Source organism: Vidua chalybeata, chromosome 1, assembly GCF_026979565.1.
Source record: "Vidua chalybeata isolate OUT-0048 chromosome 1, bVidCha1 merged haplotype, whole genome shotgun sequence".
NCBI lineage: Eukaryota > Metazoa > Chordata > Aves > Passeriformes > Viduidae > Vidua > Vidua chalybeata.
Window position 1 is genome coordinate 138746168 of NC_071530.1, and position 22136 is coordinate 138768303.

The window sequence follows — 22136 nt, forward strand, 5'->3', positions numbered from 1 at the left end:
ACAGTTCTCTCTCACAGAGATTGAACCAAAATAATGAAAGTAATTTTTCCAGTGCTGCACCTGCACACACACACACACTTGGGCTGGCTCAGCACAGGCCAGCCTGCATCCCACAGGAATTACAGCACACACAGGTTGGGCCCTTCCACAGGTCACTCAAAAGCAGGACAGTCCTTTGTGCGTGGAGCCCAGACTAAGTCAGCTCACTCAGCCTGTGTCAGTCAGAATTCACTGCCCCTATATATATATAAACTCTAGAGGTAACCGACTCCATGTGCTGCAGGCTTGGATCCAAGAGTCTGGACACACCAGGAGGAGCATGTACCTTCAGAGGCACTGACATGCATGCAGAAGCAATTCCAGAAGTAAGGGAACAGCAGAGCTACAAGAATCCGAGCTGGAGATGTTCTGGCATTCAGAAGGGACAGGCACAAAGATGAATCACATTTTATAGACAGTGTCCCATATTTTTCCACATGCACATTCCTAGCATAGAATCCTTGAACAAAAGCACAGTACAGCCAGTAGAGTAACACTTCCTTAGTAATGGCAAGAATTCTATTTACATATTCAAGTTTAATCTTTTAAAGAGCAAAATCTTTCCATACCTAATACCAAAATAACCAATTTCATAGTGCTCAGTCTCTCCTACATAAATGGGAGGTGTTCAAACAAGACACAGATCTAATACATAACAGCTTATAACACAACTTTTATTAGAAAAGTTATACATAACAGCATCAACTATTTTCAAGAATATTAACTTTGAAAAGCAACAAAAACAGACTAAAAATGTGTAACAAGAAACTAATGACCTTTTCTATAATTAAACATTCAAGTTATCTACAATGTCTCTTTTTACAAAGGAGAAAATTATGGTTTTACAGGCACATCATGTTGAAAATAAAGCTGCAGTAACTTTGTACAATTAACTTTTTCAAGGATTATTAAAACATGGTCATCATGTAGTCTCAGAGTTTTTTAAACATTCACATAACTTTACAGTTGAGTATACACTGAAATTTAAGAGTCCCAAAATTATTTCACAAAAGTGCCAACATTAAAACCAGAACCTTCAGTGTGAATAATTTTGCCCTAAAAAAAGTTAAGACAGGTCTCCATAATCAACATATTCACATAATTTCTGGTGCTACCTGGTCTAACAGTAAAGCTTCATTCTTTAGAAATAAAATCAAACTGGATTTCTTTTGCAAAACTGATAAAACATTTTGAACATGGGAGTGTACATTATCAGAAAAAATTGACACTAAAACCATAAATATATCCAAAGAGCCATTAATACACTACACAATTAAGTGGAATTGTGCCCATCTGTACTCTATATTCAAAGTTTGTTGCTCTTTTGGTACAGGTGGTATCTGAATTTAGCAATTTTTCTTATTCTTACTGTTGGATGCTTGCTTAATAAAAAAATCAGATAATTTACAATCTAGAAGTCTGTTTTAAAAAGTCTGGAGTTTATATACAGCTCTAGCAAACCTAAAGCATTATGATTTCTTAAATGGTTAAATGAAATTACTAGCTTTCATTTGTCATTTATTAACAGTAATTAGCCATTATCAGTAGTGGACCATAACAAGGTGATAAGTGAAAAGGAATGTTTCGTCTAAAACGCTTCACGTGTTCTGTCCTTTCATGTATCATGTAGAGGAAGTGCTTTCCACAGACACTGGTTTCCCCTTAGCATCAAGGGCTACAAAAATCTGACTGCAAAAATGCAGTGACACAGCAAGCTGACATATCAGGCACTACCTTTCATATTGGCAGCTTTAAGAGACCCACGGTATGCACAAAGATCTAGAGAAGGGGACAAAAAATACTACTACTATGAGAAGCAGACTGAACATTTCAGATGAGTTTGGCAAAGGTTTTAATCAGACAAAAGGTTGGCCATTCAGATTTACTTATATAGGTTAAAAATATCTCTACTGAATCAACTAGTCAAATTATTGTAAGACATTTTCATTGATACTCAACATCACATGCATCAATATTGCACACATCTGCTCTGAGCTGCTAAAACAATCTTTATCTGGGTGCTTGAGATGTCTGGTTTCTGCAGCTGGAACTCAAGTCACCCAACCCAGCCAGCAGTTTCACTAAAAATTTGAGTGGTGAAGTTAAAATACAAACCCCAAAATAACCCCAAGAGAAAACCAAGGACTTTATACAGACAATAAAATCTAAATTTTCTGCAATGGTCTTGTGGGCCCTACGGACGGGGCAATACACGCACGCACTGGTGAGAGGAGCACTAGCTCTGCTCTAGGGAACCATTCAGATAATGTGAAACCTGGGACCAGGGGTGGCAATGATGTCACTGTAGGGCTCTTCCTGTGTCAGCTCTATAGCTTGCTGCTTTTTCAGTACCAGGAAGCTGTAGAACTTTGCAGCTGCTTGTTTTCTATTCGTATTTCTGCACAGCTCAAGCAAACTGATAGATTCTGCTCCAGTCTTAGCAAGAGCTCTCTGAAAAAAACAACATTGATACCACAAGTTAAATAGAGAACTACACAGAAACAACAATGCCTCTTGGCAAGATTGTTTGTTGTCAACCACAGGACACTGAGGGATTCAGAGGAATGGGAACATTACAACATGTACATGAGAATTTCTTTATGGATCTTAGCTAAATGAAACCTAGTAGGCTTCCCAGAGATGTGTGAAAAATCATTCTTGAATCTGCTGGATGTATTCCAGAAACAGTGTTGTATAGCACAAGATTTTATTTCTGCAGCAACAGCTAACCAGTCTTTTTTGACTACAGGACAATTTTTTCTTAATCGGAATAAAATAAAGAAAAATCAAGTTTTATTTCTCAAAATAAATGTAATTCCAAAAACAATCAAGTAAAATCTCAAGAGCTAACGTTCTTTAAAAGATGCATAATTTCCCAAGGTGAAAGCCTGTTTATTTCTAAAACTCCTCTGTCTTAAACTAAGTACCCAAAGTCACTTAGATTTTATCAAAGTATTGTGTTCGATTTAAAGCAGAACTGTCTGCCCTGGAATGGATTTCAACTAGATGAAAAGATATTTGGCTGGCCAAACCAAATTATTTTATATTAATCAGACCTTCACTCCAAATCTCATTGTAGATTTAATGTTTCAGCCATCCAATATGATGCTCTTTTGGGTACGTGGAAGAAAGAATTGAAAAAAACAGTTATGGCCAAAGAGAATTCTAAAGCTCTCTTCAGAAACTGTGATAAAACATTCAGGGAGGAAAACATTACACAACACTACCAACTCAACATCTGTATACTTTAGAAATTATTTTTAAACTTTTTTCATTTTAATCAGTTGTGCGGATTTGGTCTGGGGCAGAGTTAATTTTCTTCAAAACAGCTCATATGGTGCTGTTTTGCATCAAGTAGGCTGGAGGTGCACAAGGAGTTGGGAGGGGACACAGCCAGGACAGCTGACCCTAACTGGCCAAAAGGATAATCCATGTCATGTGGCATCATGCTCTGCATTTAAAGCTGGGCAAGAGAAGAGGGGGGGGGTGCATGACCATTTGGGATGTGGCATTCAGTGACAGCCTAATCTCACAAACTGCCAAAATGTTTAAGGGAACAAAGGAGCTACAAACCAGGCTGAAAGGCAAAGGTGGTCCAAGAGTACGTGGAGGACAAACACAGAGAGCAATAGATAGATATATGTGTGTACAGACTGAACCCACATGCTAGAAATCAGCCCAAGTCACATTTCCGCAGTTGTCAAGAGATTCAGCTTCTCATAGCATTAAAGTTTTCAAACTAGCCTAGCCAGGAAGTAAATATCCTGTACAATGGTGTTATCCCTAGACCCTTATGGTGGTTTGCCTGAAGACACATAGCACAAAGTCAGAGGTGCTACGATTTCATTAAAAATACAGTCAATTGCTTTATAATTTAAATTTCTGGAAATCTTAGTTGCACACCAAGTGTGGACTTAAAGGCTGAAAAACACTTAGGCGAATTTTATTTCAAGTGTTCTCTAAACAGTAAGTGACAATTATAAAATTATAAATTCAATTTTAATACAATTATTTGATACAGATTTAATCAACTACACACATTCTTCCCCCTCTAAGATCACTGGTATTTTAGGCTGTAACACCAACTGCAAAAAAAGCTTTTTCTTCACCTTTTAACTCAGCTCAAAAGCATCAGTGGACATACTCAAAAACTACTTTAAGAGAAAACAAATGATCATGTGTACCTGAAGGCCATGGAGCATTTGTTGAGTCCTCTTGTTCCATCTCCTTTCTTCTTGATCCTGATCACCCCCTGTGCCATCTTCTTCCTGGAAGCAAGTGTAAAATAAAAGATACCAATGAAGTTTGCTCTGTTTGTTACCACAGGATATTAAATACTGTAGCTAAGAGACAACTTAAGTTATCTTATTTGAGGACATGGCTGGTTTTCTTGCAGAAAGCTACTTTCTTCAAGTAGCACAAGCTACTTAAAATGAACCACACCATTGAAGTTCAAAAGTTCTTATCTAAGGCATCATAAACATATACGGGCTTAATCCAGCCATGGGTAAGAACAGGAAAACACTAATTCAAAACAGAATGTATATGTAATTTATAAAATTAAATAATATAAATATTATTAAATGGTCATGAAATAATTTAAGAATTAAATTTCCAAGGGCTATTTATAAGAACAGACAAAAGAGTTATTTCTTATGCCTTTTACTGAATCCACAGTCAAACATTCATCCACTTCTGGGAAACAAACTGATTCTACACAGAGTTCTTACTTCTTCTTCCTCCTCTTCCTCTTTCTCCTTTTCCTTCTCCTTCTCTTTTTCTGGCAGAAGTTCTAGCTCTGGTATTAGCTGGCAGATGTTTTGGGGCTCCTCTGGAGGTATTTCTACAGGTGGTATTTCCAGCTGTTGTGATGGTGGATGCTTTAAGAGCACACAATACAGTTAAACAAACAGTATCATTTTGTCAGTTCTTTTACAACAGAATGATGGTGCTACAGACCAGTTTAATAAAATCCAAGTATATAATCTTAGCCATTTGTCAGAATTTTTCATTTTTGAAAACCAAAAACCAATTTTGTTTTGCTGTCCATATGTGTATTTTCAATCCTTTAGATTTTACTCAAACCAGAAATTCTACCACTGTAAAGTAAAAAGGCTTTCCAGTAACTTCACTTATGCCACCATCCAAACTACTGATCTCATTCCTTGGATCAGCATATGCAAATTTAAAATCCCACATCACCAGATGCAATGCTACATGAACACACTTTAACTCACTGGAACTAGTCATCTTCAAAATATCAAAATGCTGTTCTCATCAATACAAACATGAAGGAATTAAAACACTGGTACCTGCAAAGTTTCTGAAAACATATGTATTACTTTGGTGCTGAAGTATATTCTCAGAAAATATTTATGTCAAGAGGAAAATACAGAATTTTAATAGAATTTATGTAGACAGTTTTCATAAAATTAATACATTGTACTCAAGTGCTTGCCAGTAAAGTTACCTTGACACCTGAAACTGTTTCTACACATACCCTAAAATGGCTATGTAACTTCTGATGTAGTCACACAGCAGGTATCACTACAGGTTGTTGCTAGAGGCCTGACCTGGCCTCTAAGATGATTACAGAATTCCCAAAACACCAATACCCCCAATTACACTAACTTAGCACAGTCAATGCTGATTTCACCCCTTGAAAGGAGTGAAAGAAAGGGCAAGAGGAGCAGCAGTTGCCACCCTGCTTAGTAAGATAATGTAACATCCAACAGTCCCATTCTACAGTGAACAACCTGTTAGCCATGGAACGTGAAAAGTGAGGTTAAAAAATGTGCAAACTTGAGACACCACATAAACCAGGACTGTTCTCACCACACAAGCATTCAGAAAAATACACCTTTCATTCTGCCCATTTCCTTCCTCTCCCCTTCAGTTTCCTTTCACACTGCATCACAGCTAATGTCCAAGTCTATTCACAACTCAACTAAGGAAATCTCTCCAGATAATCAAAGTTTTTCTTTGAAGCCTTAAGCCTGGAACACTAGGGTTGTCTTAGATGTTTATGCAGCTAACACAATCCTTGCTTCATGGAAGCTGTTCATATACATTTGCCAAGCAGGACTTGATAAGCAATACACTAGACTCCATGAAGACTTTTACTGGAGGAAAGAGTATAATTTCTGTATCCTACCAGCATTTTAAATGTTTCAGTAAGCCTTTCACCTAACAAAGGCACCAGAATGATACCCAAGGACAAATGTTCTAATACTACTACAATGAAACACAAAGGATCATAGAAAGCTAGGGCCTCAAATCTGTGTCATTTCCTACTCAAAGACACTGCCCACTTGTCATTCCCCATAAAAAAATAGTAAAAGCTTACTCACAGGTAGCACTGGCTCTGGTTCTACTTGCTGCAGTTTGCGTTTAACACCAGTCTGAGCTGGTGGGGGTGGCATAACCGATTCATCAAGGTTGGTTCTGCTGCCTTCCATCATCGACTCCTGTAAACGGCTCGGTTCCTCCAGAATAGGTTCATCTGTATTCCACAACAAATCTTCTTTTAGATACTTAAGAATGTTATTGGAAACTGTACTAAAATCCAATCTGCTATTATTTTAGAATTGAGCACTTTCAACAGCCTGCACTTTTAATCCCCTGGTTCAAGCAATTCCTAAGTATTCCCTATTTCTAGGAAAAAAAAGTTATTTTATGTCAGAGGTTGCATCACATCAAGCTAAACAACCATTACAAAGCCCGTTGTTTCATACATAATCTTTGATGACTTAATACAAAGCACAGATAGAAGAGAAAAATATGCTCTGAGGGAAAGCAGAGCATCTTTGACAAGACACAAACCAATGACATCTCGTTGTTGCTGCTGCTGTTGCTGCTCCTCTCTGGGAACCTCTGGGTTTTCAAAGTCTTTAAGGAACTCATCAAGATTGTCAGCTTCTCCACCTTTCCTCCTCTTTCTCAGGTCTTCTGGTACCAGAGGTGTAAGACAGCGAGTAAAGAGCTACAAAGGAAACATTACATTATTCACTATTGCAGTTCTCAGTGCCTTTTATTTCATTTTGGATGATTAAGTAATTATGGCCTATCTTTCTTTCTCAGTTTTTAAGCTCCTCTCCAACAGTACTAACTTCTACAAAATTATTTATCTTTGTAACTGATAACAGCAATGTTTAAAATATTTATCTTAGTTCTTTTACTATGCTTTTTCTTCCAATTATAAATACTGTCATCACTATATCGCTATTTATATGCTGACATTTGCTATACATGAAGCACAATCCTGAATACAGTCCATTTAAAAATGAACTTGCACAAAAACATTACCTTCAGTAGTCTGTTATTCCACAAAGGCTGTGCAGGCAGAGAGAAAAGCTTTTCAACTCCACCGGTTTCTTTCCACATCATCAATTTCTTAGTAGGAGGTGCCAAATCCAAAGTAGTAACAATATCAGAGTAGTCACTTAATTGGGCTCGAATAGTCTTGCTGTCCAGTTCTTTCACACTGTCCACAATCAGCTTTCTCTTCCTCTTTGCTTTGGTTTCCTTGACTGTTGAGATTTTTAGCAAGTAATGAAGGTTAGCTCAAACAGGTACCATGCTGTAAAAGAATCCTGCGAGTTCTCTATAGGTCTTACCTGCCCACATATAAAGCTGCCTCAAGAATCTAAGGCTACACTAGCTTTGGGAGGATTAAAAGCTATGTGCAGTATAAAACATCAAATACTATGAATGCTTTCCTATAACCTACAAATTCTTCTGTGAATTTAAATCTACCTAAGCATCAATGTCCTCAGCTGCACATGCCTCTCTCTTCCATGGCTTGCTTGATAGACTGGTGCAAACACTGGCCATCAAGTTGAACAAAGGATGGAGCACCTCTCTTATGAGGAAAGGCCGAGAGATTTGGTTTTGCTCAGCCTGAAGAAAAGGGAGCTTTGCAGTGACCTAACTGTGGCAATCCAGTACCTGAAGGGAGCCTGCAAGGAAAACGGAGGGCACTTTTTACAAAGACATGTAAAAAGCTAAGGGGGATTGCTGCCAACTGACAGAGAGTAGCTTCAGAAGAGATATTGGGAAGAAGTTCTCTACTGTGAGTGTGGCAAGGTGGTGGAACAGGTTGCTCAGAGGAGCTGTGGATGCCCCATCCCTGTCAGTATTCAAGGCCAGGCTGGATGGAGCTCTGAGCAACCTGGTCTACTGGAAGGTGTCCTTGTGCTCATGGCAAGAGAGTTGCACCTAGATCTTCATGATCCCTTCCAATCCCAGCCATTCTATGACTCTAATCACAGATCTAAAATATCACACTCACTTTTCCCCTAAGCCCTACCTGAGCTTTGGTAGAGTTAATGTGGGTGATTATTTTAGCTGTAAACTTCTGATCCTATTCTAGGATAACTTTACTGTGGTCACAGCCTGGTACTCTGCAGCAGACCCTGAAGCTCTGGTAAATGCTGTCTTTGCTGGACCAGCAGATGAGCAGGTCCCCTGCTACCAGCCCGCCACGAGAGGGCAGTGCCAGGGCTCTCCCACTGGCCAAGCAAGGAATCAAGGCCTGGAGCTCAGTCCAAAAGCACAGGACAAGCTACGTTCTTTCCAGGTATTAGTTTTTTAATAAAGCAGGGGTCAGTATATAATGAGCCAAACATAGTATCAGTTAAAATAAGCACGTTTCTTGCATTAAAGAAAAAGATAAGGAAAATCCCTACTTAGTAGAAATTTAAATGCAAAGGTGCACCTCCTGAAATCAGCAATTCATTAAAGCTACAAATCACTAGAACAGCACTCATCCTCAGTGTAAACAATCAGTCCCACCCTTCAAACACAGCATATCAAGAACTGTGCTGCACTACAAACACCATATTAGAATGAAAGACATGCTGAGCTCCATTTCAATGTGGTGCATTTTAACTAGCATGTTTATCTAAAGCTCCAGTATCATGCTGTTACATGCGCTCCCTGCAGAAACTACAAACTAATATTCTCTGACACCATCCATGTAAGCTACCTCTCTGCAAGGTACTACAGGGCTACTATTAGAATAAAAGGAATTCAGCACTTGATCCCTGGCTTTTCTCCCAAGTGAGAAGCAGAGTCAGCAGCAGTGCTAGACATTCATTTCCACTCCATCAAGCTAAGGTGGTCTCTGACAAACTGTGTTGAATACTCCCCAATAGCTCACTCACCAGTTATGTCAATAGGCTCCAGAGCAAAAGCTTCCTCTTCATTGGGAACAAGCGTTGTCTGGTCAGTCATGGTTGGTAACGGTTCCACCGGATCGACCGAGTCCGGGCTGTCCGGGCCTCCCACTGCCAATGACAATAAGAACCTTGCACTAGGTCAAAACTTTTAACAGGCTGTGCTACCCTTCCCATCCCCTCCTCCACACCTTCAGGTGGTTTACCACACTTCATACTTTTGAGCTTAGTATGCTTTTAAGGAATTAGAATCCAAACTACATGAGTTGAAAGTAATTCTAGATCTGGTCCTAGATCATACTCACTTGATACATTATCATCATCATCCATATCATCGTGGGGAGGCTGCTCTGGCATCATTACTCCACTTTCTGAGAGTGCAGGTGGGTCATCAAAAATACCACCATCATTATTACTGAGAAGTTTGTCATCTGAAACAACCGTATGAAAGAATCAGTTTTGCATCCACAAATTCATGAAATAAGTATAGGCAAATTTACAAAGAAGTGCAGACAAGTTTATTGCAACACAGATGAAGATAGTGCAAAAGTTAGAAAGTACTTTCAATGCTGACATAGAAGAAAGTAGCAGTACTCTTTCAAGGGGCATTTCAGCTCCAATTCTGAGCTTACAGATAACATTTATTACAATATACTTGCCACATATTTGCATCTTACATATAACTTTTTAGAACTTTGTTTTAACTATGCCAACACTTAACATGCTGTGAGTCATCTACACTGCTGCAGTACTCACAAACCGGAATATATGCTCAGTGCGTATATATATACACACTGAGTATAAATACTCACTGTACAAGGCATAACTTTGATAGGGATTTGGCAACAAAGGAAACAAGTTCCCCTCATCTACACACGAACTAATTAATTAAGGCAGGAAGTAGGATAGAGGAAAAATAAATTTCTCAAACTTACCCAATATTCCACCATCATTTCCTTCTCCAAAATTATCATCTTTGTATTGGTCTTCATATTCCAGGTGATTAGATTTCTCGTTGAGGTGACTGGTGCTCTGTTCAGGTTCCAGGAGGAGATTGGAAGCACTAGTGCTCACCAGCATGTCATCCTCAAATGCACTACCTTCTCTCATCATCTCACGATCATCCATCCCAAAGTCACCTGCAAGAATACAATTGCACTGCTCTTAAGTGCTAAAACACCAAGATGCAAGAGACCTACCTAACTGATCAACAAAGGCCCATATGTAAGACCAAACTTTAATTCAATTAATCCTATTTGCAGAGTTAATGACAAAATGTAAGGAATTGTGCCCAGCAATACCACAGCAAAAAATACTGTTCAAACAATTATAAAAATAACTATCTTATTTTCAAAGCATTTTATTGCACTTATTTGAATTGCTATTATCAAGATCCTACTACACTTTATCTGCACAGAAATCAAAAAATTCAATGCAATTCAAGGACATTGTGCCTTATGCCTCAAGGCTGGGGACCAAACCAATACCCAGTCAACACCATTTTTAGATTATTCTTTCAAAACTATTACTGAATTATTGTTTACAATACTGTAGATTAGGAACCAGACATTCAAATAAAACTGTCTTTATGTTTTGATTCAGATGTTAGAATACTGTCCTTGAAAAGATACCTAAAGTAGCAAACTTGTCATCAGTGACTGATTCAGCTTTAGAAATGTCCCAATGGTTTCTGACTGAGAGCATGCTTATGATTAAAGCAACAGCTCACTTCATATTCACATCACATTTTGAAAATTATAATTGTCACAGTACTTCAATGATTAACCTGACTGAATATTCTTCAGCTTTTCTTTCTGCCCATTCTAGGCAGCTATAAGTTCGCTGAGCATTAGAGAACAGACTTTCTGGAAAAATTGACATGAGTAAACTAAAAATTAAATATACAAAACCACAGCATGTTTGATCTAATTTGTTTAGAGCTCATTGGGCATTCCATAGTAATTGCAAAACCGTATCTTACAATAACTGAAATTAGCTAGTAACACATAATAACACATGAGATCCTTACCAAAGTCATTATCCTGGAGGATACTGATGTTGCCTACTTCTTCTCTCATTGTAATTTCTTCCACTCTACTCTGGTTCAAACTGAACTGCTGAGCCACATCAATATCACTTAAACAAATAGAAGGCAATTATTAAATATCTCATTAAAAAACAAAGAACAGATAAAGCCTGCTGAAATAAACATTACATTATTCAGTAAAACATTTTTACATTCAAGTCAATTATTGAAAAAAAAAAAGGTGAACACTGAATAGAAACTACTACTTAAAACAGTGAGACCATTAATGGTTCAAACCTATCATCCAAATTGCATTAGCTTCTGGGAAATGTATCAGTAACCTCTCCTACTCCTTGCTGTGCTGGGATTCCTAATTTCAAAGGCCAAATTAACAATTAAGAAAAACCTTCCACCCCTTCAGCTTCAAAAGTCATTAATATAGTTTATCAAACACTGTATTTTGCACCACTACCAAGTTAACACCCTTTGTGGTATATTAAGGTACATTTCTTATAAATACACAGAAATTTTTTGCAGTTTCAAATTAGTATCTACTCTAATTTGAATTTAAACTAAATTGAACACTGAGTAAGCTGGATTCTAAAGTATGAATGTTATGAATAACTCAAAAAAATAAAATAATAAAACCCATCAGTTTTTCAAAGATTAAGAACTATTCAGGTTGCGTACTTGTTATATGTAAAAGTAACCCATAAATATTAAGAAGTTTTAAGAATTAAAAGTGCCACTTCATAAGGTCAGCAACATAAAACTAATCTTGTCCAATCTAAGGATGTATGTGATAGAGGGTGCCTTGCATAGAAGAAAAGAAAGTTATAATAGATATCTGAGTTTTTCAAAAGCTCCTGTAAGGACATCTTTAGCTTCAGTTAAAGTCAATGCTACTATGAACTTAAAATCAACACAAAAATGACTGCACACTTCCTTATCAGTATATTAAAAAGACCTAAGAATAGAAGTTACCTACAGACTATTTTTTTACATTCAGCAATGAGTTAGCTGTTTAAAACCAGGTTCTCCTCAACTAAAACCAATTCTCATTGTCATGGAAATGGAAAAAACCCCAAGCTTACTCTAGATCAGGGAGTGGTTGGTCAAAATCGTGAAACTCCTCAGGTAAGGTAATAGCATTATAAGCAGCCTCTCTGTTTTCCTCAGGCAAATCAACAACTCCTGCAAGGAAGAACACCCAGACATGAGTTCCCATTCCTTACAAGGACAGCATTTTTCACCATACCATTAGCATTTCTCTCTGCATGGGCCTACTGTCTTTAAATTTGTTGAACTGAACTGATGCTGAGATACCTACAAAAAAAACCCCTTAGATAATGGCAGTAAGTGAAATCCAAACTAAATTCAAAACAAATATCCTCAAGCCCTTGCACTGTCTGTATAAAGTAATGTTTGTGCAGCACTGTGCAGAGCTGTGCGGCCAACACAGGCATTGCATATTTCACAACACTATGGGTACCTGCTCCAAAATAATTTTATCATGATACATGGTATGAGCTGCAGGGCTCTACATTACAGTGGCAGCACAGTGTGAATACTTTGCTACTGATCCTTTATTCAGTTCCATCAGCTCCAGAAGTCCTGGAACAGAACTGATTGCACTTGGGGCTCACTAACTTATAGGCTTCTGCACATAAAAGAGCTGTATTACCAAAACCACACACATACCTTTTCTTATCCTCCAGAGATGCTTACTCTTATTCAGCAGGCATTCTCAGAGCATGAATATCAGATTGGGCATCACAAAACCAGTGCCAGCAGTTGGTCCCTCTGTTTTATTCAAAGTCTTAAAAGGTCAGGGCACTTGAAAGTGCATGGGAAATGCAGGTTCAATTCCTTCAGTAATTTGCAGAAGATTTGAGCTCTATGCTCTGCCTTCTGACCCACACATACAACACAGGCAATTCTGAGGTACAGATACTTCAGAAACACTCTGCTCACTGTGCTCCCCTCTGCAATGAATAATCAAAGAACCACTGTCCACAGAGACCAGGAACAAGCATGAGTCTGTAGCTTACTCACACAGTACTTGACTAGGAATGAAGAAATTTAGTCCATCCTTTCAGGGCTGTTCAATATTTTTACTTGTCTGCTGCTTAAAATGAAACATGTAATGATTCTCAGAACAGAAAGACTCAATGCCTAAGGCACAATGCTGATAAACTGAAAATAAAGACCAGTGCCTCAGCTTCTGTCACGCCAGCATGGCACTTTTATAAATATTGATTTGAAGGTGCTTCACCTTCGACATGCACTCTTGTTAGGAGAGGGAAAATTGGGAAAACAGAATGTCTTGTGATACTAAAATTATGTTCTTATTATAACCCAGGGAAGTTAAACACAGTAATAAACAAAAAACTAGCAACAGTCAACAAATTGCCACTGAAAGCTACGTAACATTCAGTACTTGAATTCAGTGCCTGAATCACAACCTGTAGATCAGGAAATGAAGATAAAGGCATTACACACCTTAACTTTTCTCAAGTAACTGCTGCACTGGCTTTCAAGAGTTGCCTTTTTATAAAACAAAAAGTCTCCCTCAAGTTCAGCTTTTAAATATATTGCACTCACCAACTTAAAAGGGCAGAATATGATTTAGCAGCTGTGAGCATCCAGCAGCATCACTGCCACAGCTACATTTCAGCTGAGAAAAAGTTCCCTAGACCAAAATTAAAGAAAACTATCTATAAAGGCATGAAAGAATGAAAGCCAAATAATTAATTGACTGCTGGATAGAAAAGTAATTTCAGGTATTAATATGGAACCCCAATTTCATGGAAAATATTGAAGTAAGCAATTACAGAGTGGGAAATTATGTTGCAAACATATAAAAGGAAAACTATCTTTGATGCCCACATTACATCTCACATTATTTTCAGAAGCTATAATGTGAAAGTGGTAAAAAAAGCTTACTTTCATGTTTCTTTTGTAACTCATAGCAAAAGATTCCTGACCCTTGACAGAAACCAGCCCCCTTCTGTGCTTCTATTCAGTAGGGCACTGGCCTTCTTCAGACAGAAGGTAAAAACCATGCAGTGTACTTCCATTTAACATCATACACCAGCAACAGCCAAAATGCTAAGTGGGATTTTACTGAATCAGCATCAGTAGGAGAAGTTTTTGTTCAAGATTCAGTTAAAAAGATGTTTTTCAGCAAACAACTCAGCCAGCCAGCTGCAATAATTACTTCTCCCATAACCTATACCTTTATGTAATTATATAGACATAAGAAGGCAGAATTGTATGCCTTCTTAATAAATACATTTATCAATGTAGCTATTCAGAGAGCACTTAGATAAAGACAGATACCTGGACGAAAAGCCATCTTAATCTTAATGAAAGCCTCATTACAGTCTGCAAGAAGATACTTTGCTTTCCTGTGGTAGATTCTAACAACGCCTAGTAAAAGATGTCCTGAGGTTCGAAGTGCCATCTTCACCTAAAAACATATTGCACAATCAGTGAATTAGATGTATCTTCCTTTTCCCTTAAATGACACCTCAGTCAGCTTTACATTCGTTTTCTCAATAAAATCAAATATCCAAAACAAGTATAAAAATCAGCAGAAATCTGAAGAAACAAAGAATGCAAAGTCTACTGTTCAAGGTGATACCCCCTATTACATCATTTATGGATGACCTAGCAAATATCACTAAATTAATAGCAGCTCATTCCAGGAATTCCCAAACACTGCTCTGTCTAGTTAAAAAAATAAATGACAAAGCCTATTTTTATCACATCTTCTTTTATACCACCTTTGCTACTTCACTTGTGGAAAAAGTGAAAAATACAAAAAGCTGGGCAGCCATAAATAGTGATTTGATTAAGTAAAATCTGGTAAAAAACTGTTAGCTACCTCTCCATGTTCTGTCCTGCAGTGGAAGATGTGGAGTGCCCATAAACAAGCACTGCTACAGTAAAACAATTTCAAGTTCCTTTCTTTTTCAATCTCACTGCTTTAGTATGTAATGAAGTATCTACTGTGGGAACATAAAACTGAAAAAAAAGTAATTCATGGAAGGATTCTTCTTTAAGTATGTTAGGCTGAAAGAACATGAAATTTGTGTTGAATGGTACATAGAATAATTATCTCACAGAAAGAGTAAGCCATAAAGAATTTAACATCATCAAATTCAAGATCTTTATTTCCTTCAATGTCTTTTTAATATTTCAGCTAATGAACTGTTACACAAAGTTAAATATATGAAGAAGTGCCTATTAGTTTCTCCTGTCTCTAAAAGAATGCTCTAGCTCACTAGTGAGTCCATGAACATTATCTTCTTCCTAAATCCTTCCAAAAGTGATAATGAAACAAATCACTATTCTGGAAGAGTAAGCATCTCTGTGATTGTACAATACACTTTTTGCTTACACTTAGCAGTTCTTCTAAAATCAAGAGTAGCATTATAAAAACTGTTAACATTCATATCAACCAAAATAAAAGATATAAGTAAGTTTTCTTTTGTTTTCAAGTAGTTGCTTTTTTTATAAGACATTGACAGCTGTTAAGTGACAAAAGTCACAACTGCACCATCAGTTCTAAGATGAACAATTTCATTGTGACGAGTAGGAGAGGGGAAGAAAAACAAAAAATAAAAAGTGAAAACATCAAGCTACTTAAAATTTCTTCCTGTTTCACAACAGAGTATTTCACATCTAGACAGACCTTTCCACCCTTTAAAATAGCAACATTCAGAACTTTTTTTGCTTCCGTGGCCCATATAGTAATTACCACCTGTACACTCAAGTTCTTTTCACTGCAAGGTAACATGAGATTAGTGTAAAACAGATACCTTTGGGGAAATGATGCTCTCCACACTGCTCTCCAGATTACATTCAAAAACATGGGCTTTGGTCAACTTCTTATCCCAGTGGGCCGCCAGCCAGATTTTGGCCAGCGGCCCACGTTTGCTCAGGACAAAGTGGGCATAGAACATGGTCCCAGATGTCTAAAACAAAGTGCAAACCTGTAAAGAGAAAGCAAGTATTTCTTTCCACATATTTTATTTTATGAGGAACATCCTTGTAAATACCCCCCTTATCCTTAAAAGAAGTGCACATGTTTGATTTTTAATCACTGAGGTCAGACTATTAGTTTAATATGTTTAAGAAGCCAACACTTACAAATGGTATCCATGTATTAGCATATATATGTATTTATTATAGAAGAATTACAAAGCAGAAATAACACCCACTAACAGCCACATACACAACTTAGAAATGTTAGAAATGTTCACATCCCTCAAGAAAAAATAATCTTGAATTTTTTTACCTTTAGGGTAATGATTCCAAAGTTTTCTAATGCAAAGAAGCACATTTCAGTTTTTACTCCACAGCAGTTTTCTATGACTTCTTTCTACTTTTAGTTCAGTAGCTACTACACCAGTATATATTATACATTGTCCCAACAAAACATTCATCTTTATAAAAGATACAGCCCTAAATCTTTTTGGACTTCACTATAATTTCCTAAACAGGAAGCACAATCATATCTTCCATTTCTGAACAGACCATTCTCCATTTCATATTTTTAATCAAGTGTTGATAAAAGTGGTGAGAAAACTGAATGCATTATTCCAAACTTCCTTAAGTTTCCATTTTCTTTCTCCTTCATCAGAAAAAAAGATGACATTCTTATCTATTTATCTAATAATTACTTTTTTACAACTGATAAGATGCCAACACATCAAATCATGGGGAATCAGAACAGCATGATGCCTTATGATCTAAACATGCCACTTCCATGCATGAGGTAAACATATGATTCAGTTAACTACATGTACAGGAAAAAAAAAAGTTTGCATTAAAAAAGTAGAAGAATCTCCACAAGGAGTTTTTCCAGTAGTTTTTATAACCCAGGAAAATTAATCAAGAGAAGAACAGAAAAGCACAACTAGTGCATTTTAGTTTTTAACTCCTCTATGCCTACAGAAAAACTGCCAGAGGAAGCACAGCAAGTCACAATTGTTACTGCTAGGAATTTAAGCACATGGGCAAAAGAAGCTCTGACATTACTGATTCTAGACATCTGGATAATAAATGAAAAAAATGTATATCTCAAAGTCAAGTCCAAGAACTGTTTTTTTTTTTTTTTCCCCACTTTGAGAGTTGCATAACAGAACTGATTATCAAGCTACTCTCTTAATGACAGCTTGGCCACCAATTTCATCCATGACCAAAACATTGGAGAAGATTTTAAGGAAATAAAGGCCACATTCAGCTTAAAGTCAAATTAACTCAGTATACAGAATTAAAACTACTCTTAGGAGTGAAATTAATAGCTTTTAGTCATAATAAAGCTGCAAATTACCAAAAAGTTAAAATGCCATTTTTATTGGGATTGTGTGACAGCACAGAGCTAAGGACAGCACTGCACAAAGATGGGCACAAGCAAGTTTTTCCAGGAAGCAAAATGAAATAAATTTTGAATAAACATTATCTAAACGAAGATATTCTCCTTTTTTCCCCCATGATTTTTTGAAAGAAATCACATTGTCTTAAGTCCAGGAGACAATTCAATCCTTGCATATTTTTGAAGGCCTCAATATTTTTGTATATGCAGAGACATAAGTTTGAAGCACAGCATTTTGACATCTTGAGTTGCTATCAGAACCATGCAACAGTTAGCCTGTAATTACCCCTGAACATGAGGAACAGTGGAAAACACAAACAGAGTAAACAAAACCACTTGTATTAATCCATTAAAAGCATTCAACAACAGTTGCAAAAGAGTGTACTTCGATTAGGGGCGTTTGGCACAATTATTAAAACAGATAACATGGGTTTCACAAAACTTCAAACACACAGTTAAGTGAAAACATACTTAAGTTTCCTGTTAAATGTGAAACTCACTATTTGGACAATTTGGACAAAATAAATTTATTTATCACTTAAGGATTCTGTTACCTAAAGTAGTAATTTCTTGTCACATGCGTCCCTGCCACTTCCAAATTCCAGCAGATGCTCTGCATGGCAATAACTGGGTCAGAGCAACTGTACAAAGCCCACCTTTACAATTCAGCTGTTTAGCACCTCGGCTCTTCAAAGCAAGCCCCCAAAAGCTGCTCCTGCTCTCTCCAGATTTTCTCTTTCTTTTCAGATACTCCCTCTTCTGCATTTCAGGCTTTTTGTCTGATCTTTAATTCATAGCACAGTATGTTGAGGCAGTGGCATAAAAGAAGAAATAGATTTTCTGGCATAATTTGAGACTAGGATGAATGTTAAAGGAACCAAGAATTTCTACAAGTGGCAGAGTGCTCAGGCAGACACACAGAATATATCACTGACTGAAAAAGCAACTCCTAGGAATCCACAAAATAAAAAGGGTAGCTGATGGCTCTTAAAAAGCTTGTAAGGTAAAACACAGCTATCAATTTTTGTAATTAACTGGATATGAAACAGGACCATAAAACTTGTTCTAAGAACTTTGGCATTTTCCTGTCTTGCTTGCATTCCTCTAAGGCAAACAGAGTATGTGCTCACACAAGGCCAGGTAGGACCAAAGCCTGATCTTGCCAAATCAACCTTTTAAAATACCTGAAACTTTACTGCCATTACCTTTGAATTTGCTTCAATGTGCCACAACTATCCTCAGTCTAACTTTTAGTTAGACAGTTAGACAGTTTTCTCTGTCTAACTTGGTCAACAACTGCACAATTTAAAAAATACTGTTCTTCCTACAGAAGTGTAAAAAATCTCCTCTACTCTGCGCTCTTCTCTCTGCTATACTTGCACACACAAAGTAAGTGAAATGTAAAGCAGAACTACCATAACACCGGCCATACACAGGGTCTGATCCAGAATGTGCCTGTTTCATCCTCTCATCTGAGAGGATTTGTTTCATCCTCTCATCTGGTAATTGCTTCTTTCAAAGTAAGAAAATTTGGTAGATGGTGTAACTATGAGCTTCACCTTAACCCTCAACTCAGATATATTTCACCTTAAAATCCTTCTTCTGATTAGAACAGCTGTCTAACCTCTGAAGAGCACACCAGCATAGTTAGCCCCATTCTTCAAGGCATGCAGAAAGGTGCTTAATGAACTAAGAGCTGACAGCAGGCAGAACATTCAGCATATTTTTATTTGACTGTGGCTCACTCCAGCTCATTAAACCAGCTGCTCTCCCTAGATTAGGTTATGTACACACAGACATACACACCAGTCCCCAACTAAAGTTCAGTCTTCTACTTTTTTACTGTCACCTACTTTTGTTTCTTGTAAAGCTAGTCCAAAACCACAGTCATACACGAACGAGCAGACAAATTCCACACTACAGTTTAAGAAATCAGCCAGTCATTTTAATGAATTTGTCCTTGTGCTATCCCTTCAATTTCTCTTCTCTGCTGTTTTCCCCCCAGCTGCTTAATTTCCTCCTAAGCCGTTTCTGCTTTGCTAAGCCCAGGCAGCCCTGGGTGATCTGGGGAAGGTTGAGATCACCCTGTGCACCTGCATCAGTCTGAGCCGGCCCTACCAGACTTCAGAAGTTCAGAAGAACTACCCTGACCCTGCAACTGTTCTTTGAAGAATTCAACTTTAACTCATAACCCTTCACTCTCCAATCCTTACATCACTAAACTTCCCATGTGTGGGTACTCACTAATGCTGCCTCCCTGGCAGGTTTTGGTACCACACTGAACACTTGGTGCCACTGAAAAAAATTCATCACACACTCCACTAACACCACCTTACAGCTCCAGGCCTCTTTTCACCACTACCTTATCTGATCTCCTTCCTTCAACCACTTCTGTAATTGTCTGGTTAATCCACATTTATCTGAATTTCTTTGTGGCACCTGCAGCTTTACTAAAGCTCAATGTCAAGTCACCTTAATTTCTTATGTCCACAAAATTAATTACTGAAAAAAGTAAAACTGAACTAGTTCAACTTTACATACCTTTGGTAAATACATACAGCATTTTCCATTTGTCTCCAGGTCTTGTTTCTTGCATCAACAATTTATCAGAAATCCTATGGCTGAGGTTGCACTACCAGGTCTATTAATTACTTAAACCATACCACTCCGTTACAGGAACTGCATTCACTGCTCTCCAATTACAATATACTACACACCTACACAATCAGATAGAACCAGCGCCCCACTAAGGTTACTAATTCAAAAGGCAGATCATTCACAAGTACTGTACACAGCTTTTGCAGTTATTTCTCTGCACTGTTCATCCAAAGAGCCCAAATGTAAAAAGCTTTTTAACATTATACCTTTAAGAAGTTAAACTGATGTGGTAACTAAAGCAAATACTCCAATTTCTGTGGGAAATCTCATGGTATAAGACATGATTAATTTGTGTGGTAATTTAAGTTTAGTGTAGGTCTCACTAACTTTTTGCTCCTCCTTTTATTACCCCTACCACACCTACTTCCTCTCTAATTAAAACTTTAAATGACTGACCTTTGCTTTCCTAAATTTTGTAAAATGTCTAATATTTACAAATGAATCTTCAGAAGATAAAACAGAAGCCCGGCCCTAATAATGCTTTGATGTCCCCCGGTCTTGATAATGAGTTTTACTGAGTAAGATTAAGGAAAGTGTGCTTATCGCCCACATTTGCACAATATGGGCCTAAATGGTAACTTTTCCAAATTTACAGTAGTTTCTTTATTTGTCTGAATTTAAAGAAAAGCCATTTTCAATGAAAGATGCCAGTAAGTCACAGTGACCCCAAGTTTCCTTTGTTATTGATAAAAACAACGCCCTATTTTGTATTTAACAAAACCGTTTTTAATCAGGATCAGAGAAATCTTAAAAACAATACCAAGATTTCTAACAGTGTCCCTAAGAGCAAGATCCTGGTTCTTCAAAAGGCCGGCATTTTTAAAGGGCCCTTTTATTTGCAGCTCTACAGCCACAGTGTCCAGAAGGCAGTTCATTGCCACTAGAGAGGCTGTGAGAACATTCGGAACCCTGCCCCATCCATGGCAGAAGGAAAACTCCACTTAAAAACAGAAGACTGGCAAATGGAACTTTGCTCCTGTCCCTCTCCCCAGACCGCAGCAGCCTCGCTGTCCGTTCAGCGAACGCGCAGCCAGGGATCAGTTACACGGCGGCGGCCCCGGCCTCCCCACGGCTCCCTCGGCTGCCCCGTGACCCGGCTCCCCCAGGAAGGTCCCTGCGGATCCGCGTGTGGCCGCTCCAGGGGCCCGGACCCCGCTCCCCACGGGCCGTGCCCGTGCCGCCGCCGGGCCGCGCTCAGGGCCCCGCTGCGCCCGGCCTCGCCTCAGATCGCCCCGGCCACCCGGCCCTGCCCTTCCCGGGGAGTCCCAGGTGTCGCGGCGCACCAGGCGGGCCCTCCCCGCCGGGAGGGCTCGGCCAAAAGCCGGCTCCGAGTCCGAGCATGACGGCAGCACCCCGAGAGCGGGGCTGCGGCTGGGCCCCGCCGGGCCCCTTCAGCCGCCGGCAGCGACCTCGGCGGCCGGAGCCACTCCTTACCCTGCTCCGGACCCGGGGACCGCTCGCTGCTCCTGCCGAGCCGAGCCGGGCCGGGCCGAGCCCGAGCCCAGTCGAGCGGCGCCGAACCGAACCGAAGCTGAGCCGAAGCCGGGCCGGGCCGAGCCGAGTGGAGCCGAAGTGGAGCCGAGCCGCTGGCTCAAGCAAACAAGATGGCGGCCGCGGCCCTTCCTGCGCGCGAACGCGCCGTTCAAACCGCAGGATGTTTACGGTCAAATTCCCCCCCCCAACCGGCCCCGGCCCCGCCACTGCGCGTGCGCGCGGCCCCGGGAGGCGGGGCAGATCCGCGGGAGTGACGAACGGCCGGGCTGAGTGACAGCGGCGCGCGGGATCCGGGGGGGCGGAGCCTCGGCGGGGCGGGGCCGCCGCGCGTGCACGGTTCTCCCGGGGAGCGGCCGGG

The 22136-nt window shown here is 39.1% G+C and overlaps 1 protein-coding gene across 1 annotated transcript; it reads right to left on the bottom strand.

The window, feature by feature from the left end:
* Positions 1–692: 692 nt before the first annotated feature.
* On the bottom strand, positions 693–21910 carry RAD21 (RAD21 cohesin complex component). The gene is made up of 14 exons (XM_053942982.1): positions 21719–21910; positions 16068–16241; positions 14584–14713; positions 12336–12435; positions 11245–11351; positions 10151–10354; positions 9521–9646; positions 9204–9326; positions 7345–7568; positions 6862–7021; positions 6390–6541; positions 4770–4919; positions 4224–4307; positions 693–2490 (listed from the first exon to the last, which is right to left on the bottom strand). The coding sequence occupies exons 2-14, from the start codon at positions 16209–16211 to the stop codon at positions 2299–2301; spliced, it is 1896 nt and encodes a 631-aa protein (XP_053798957.1). The 5' UTR covers positions 16212–16241; positions 21719–21910; the 3' UTR covers positions 693–2298.
* Positions 21911–22136: the final 226 nt, after the last annotated feature.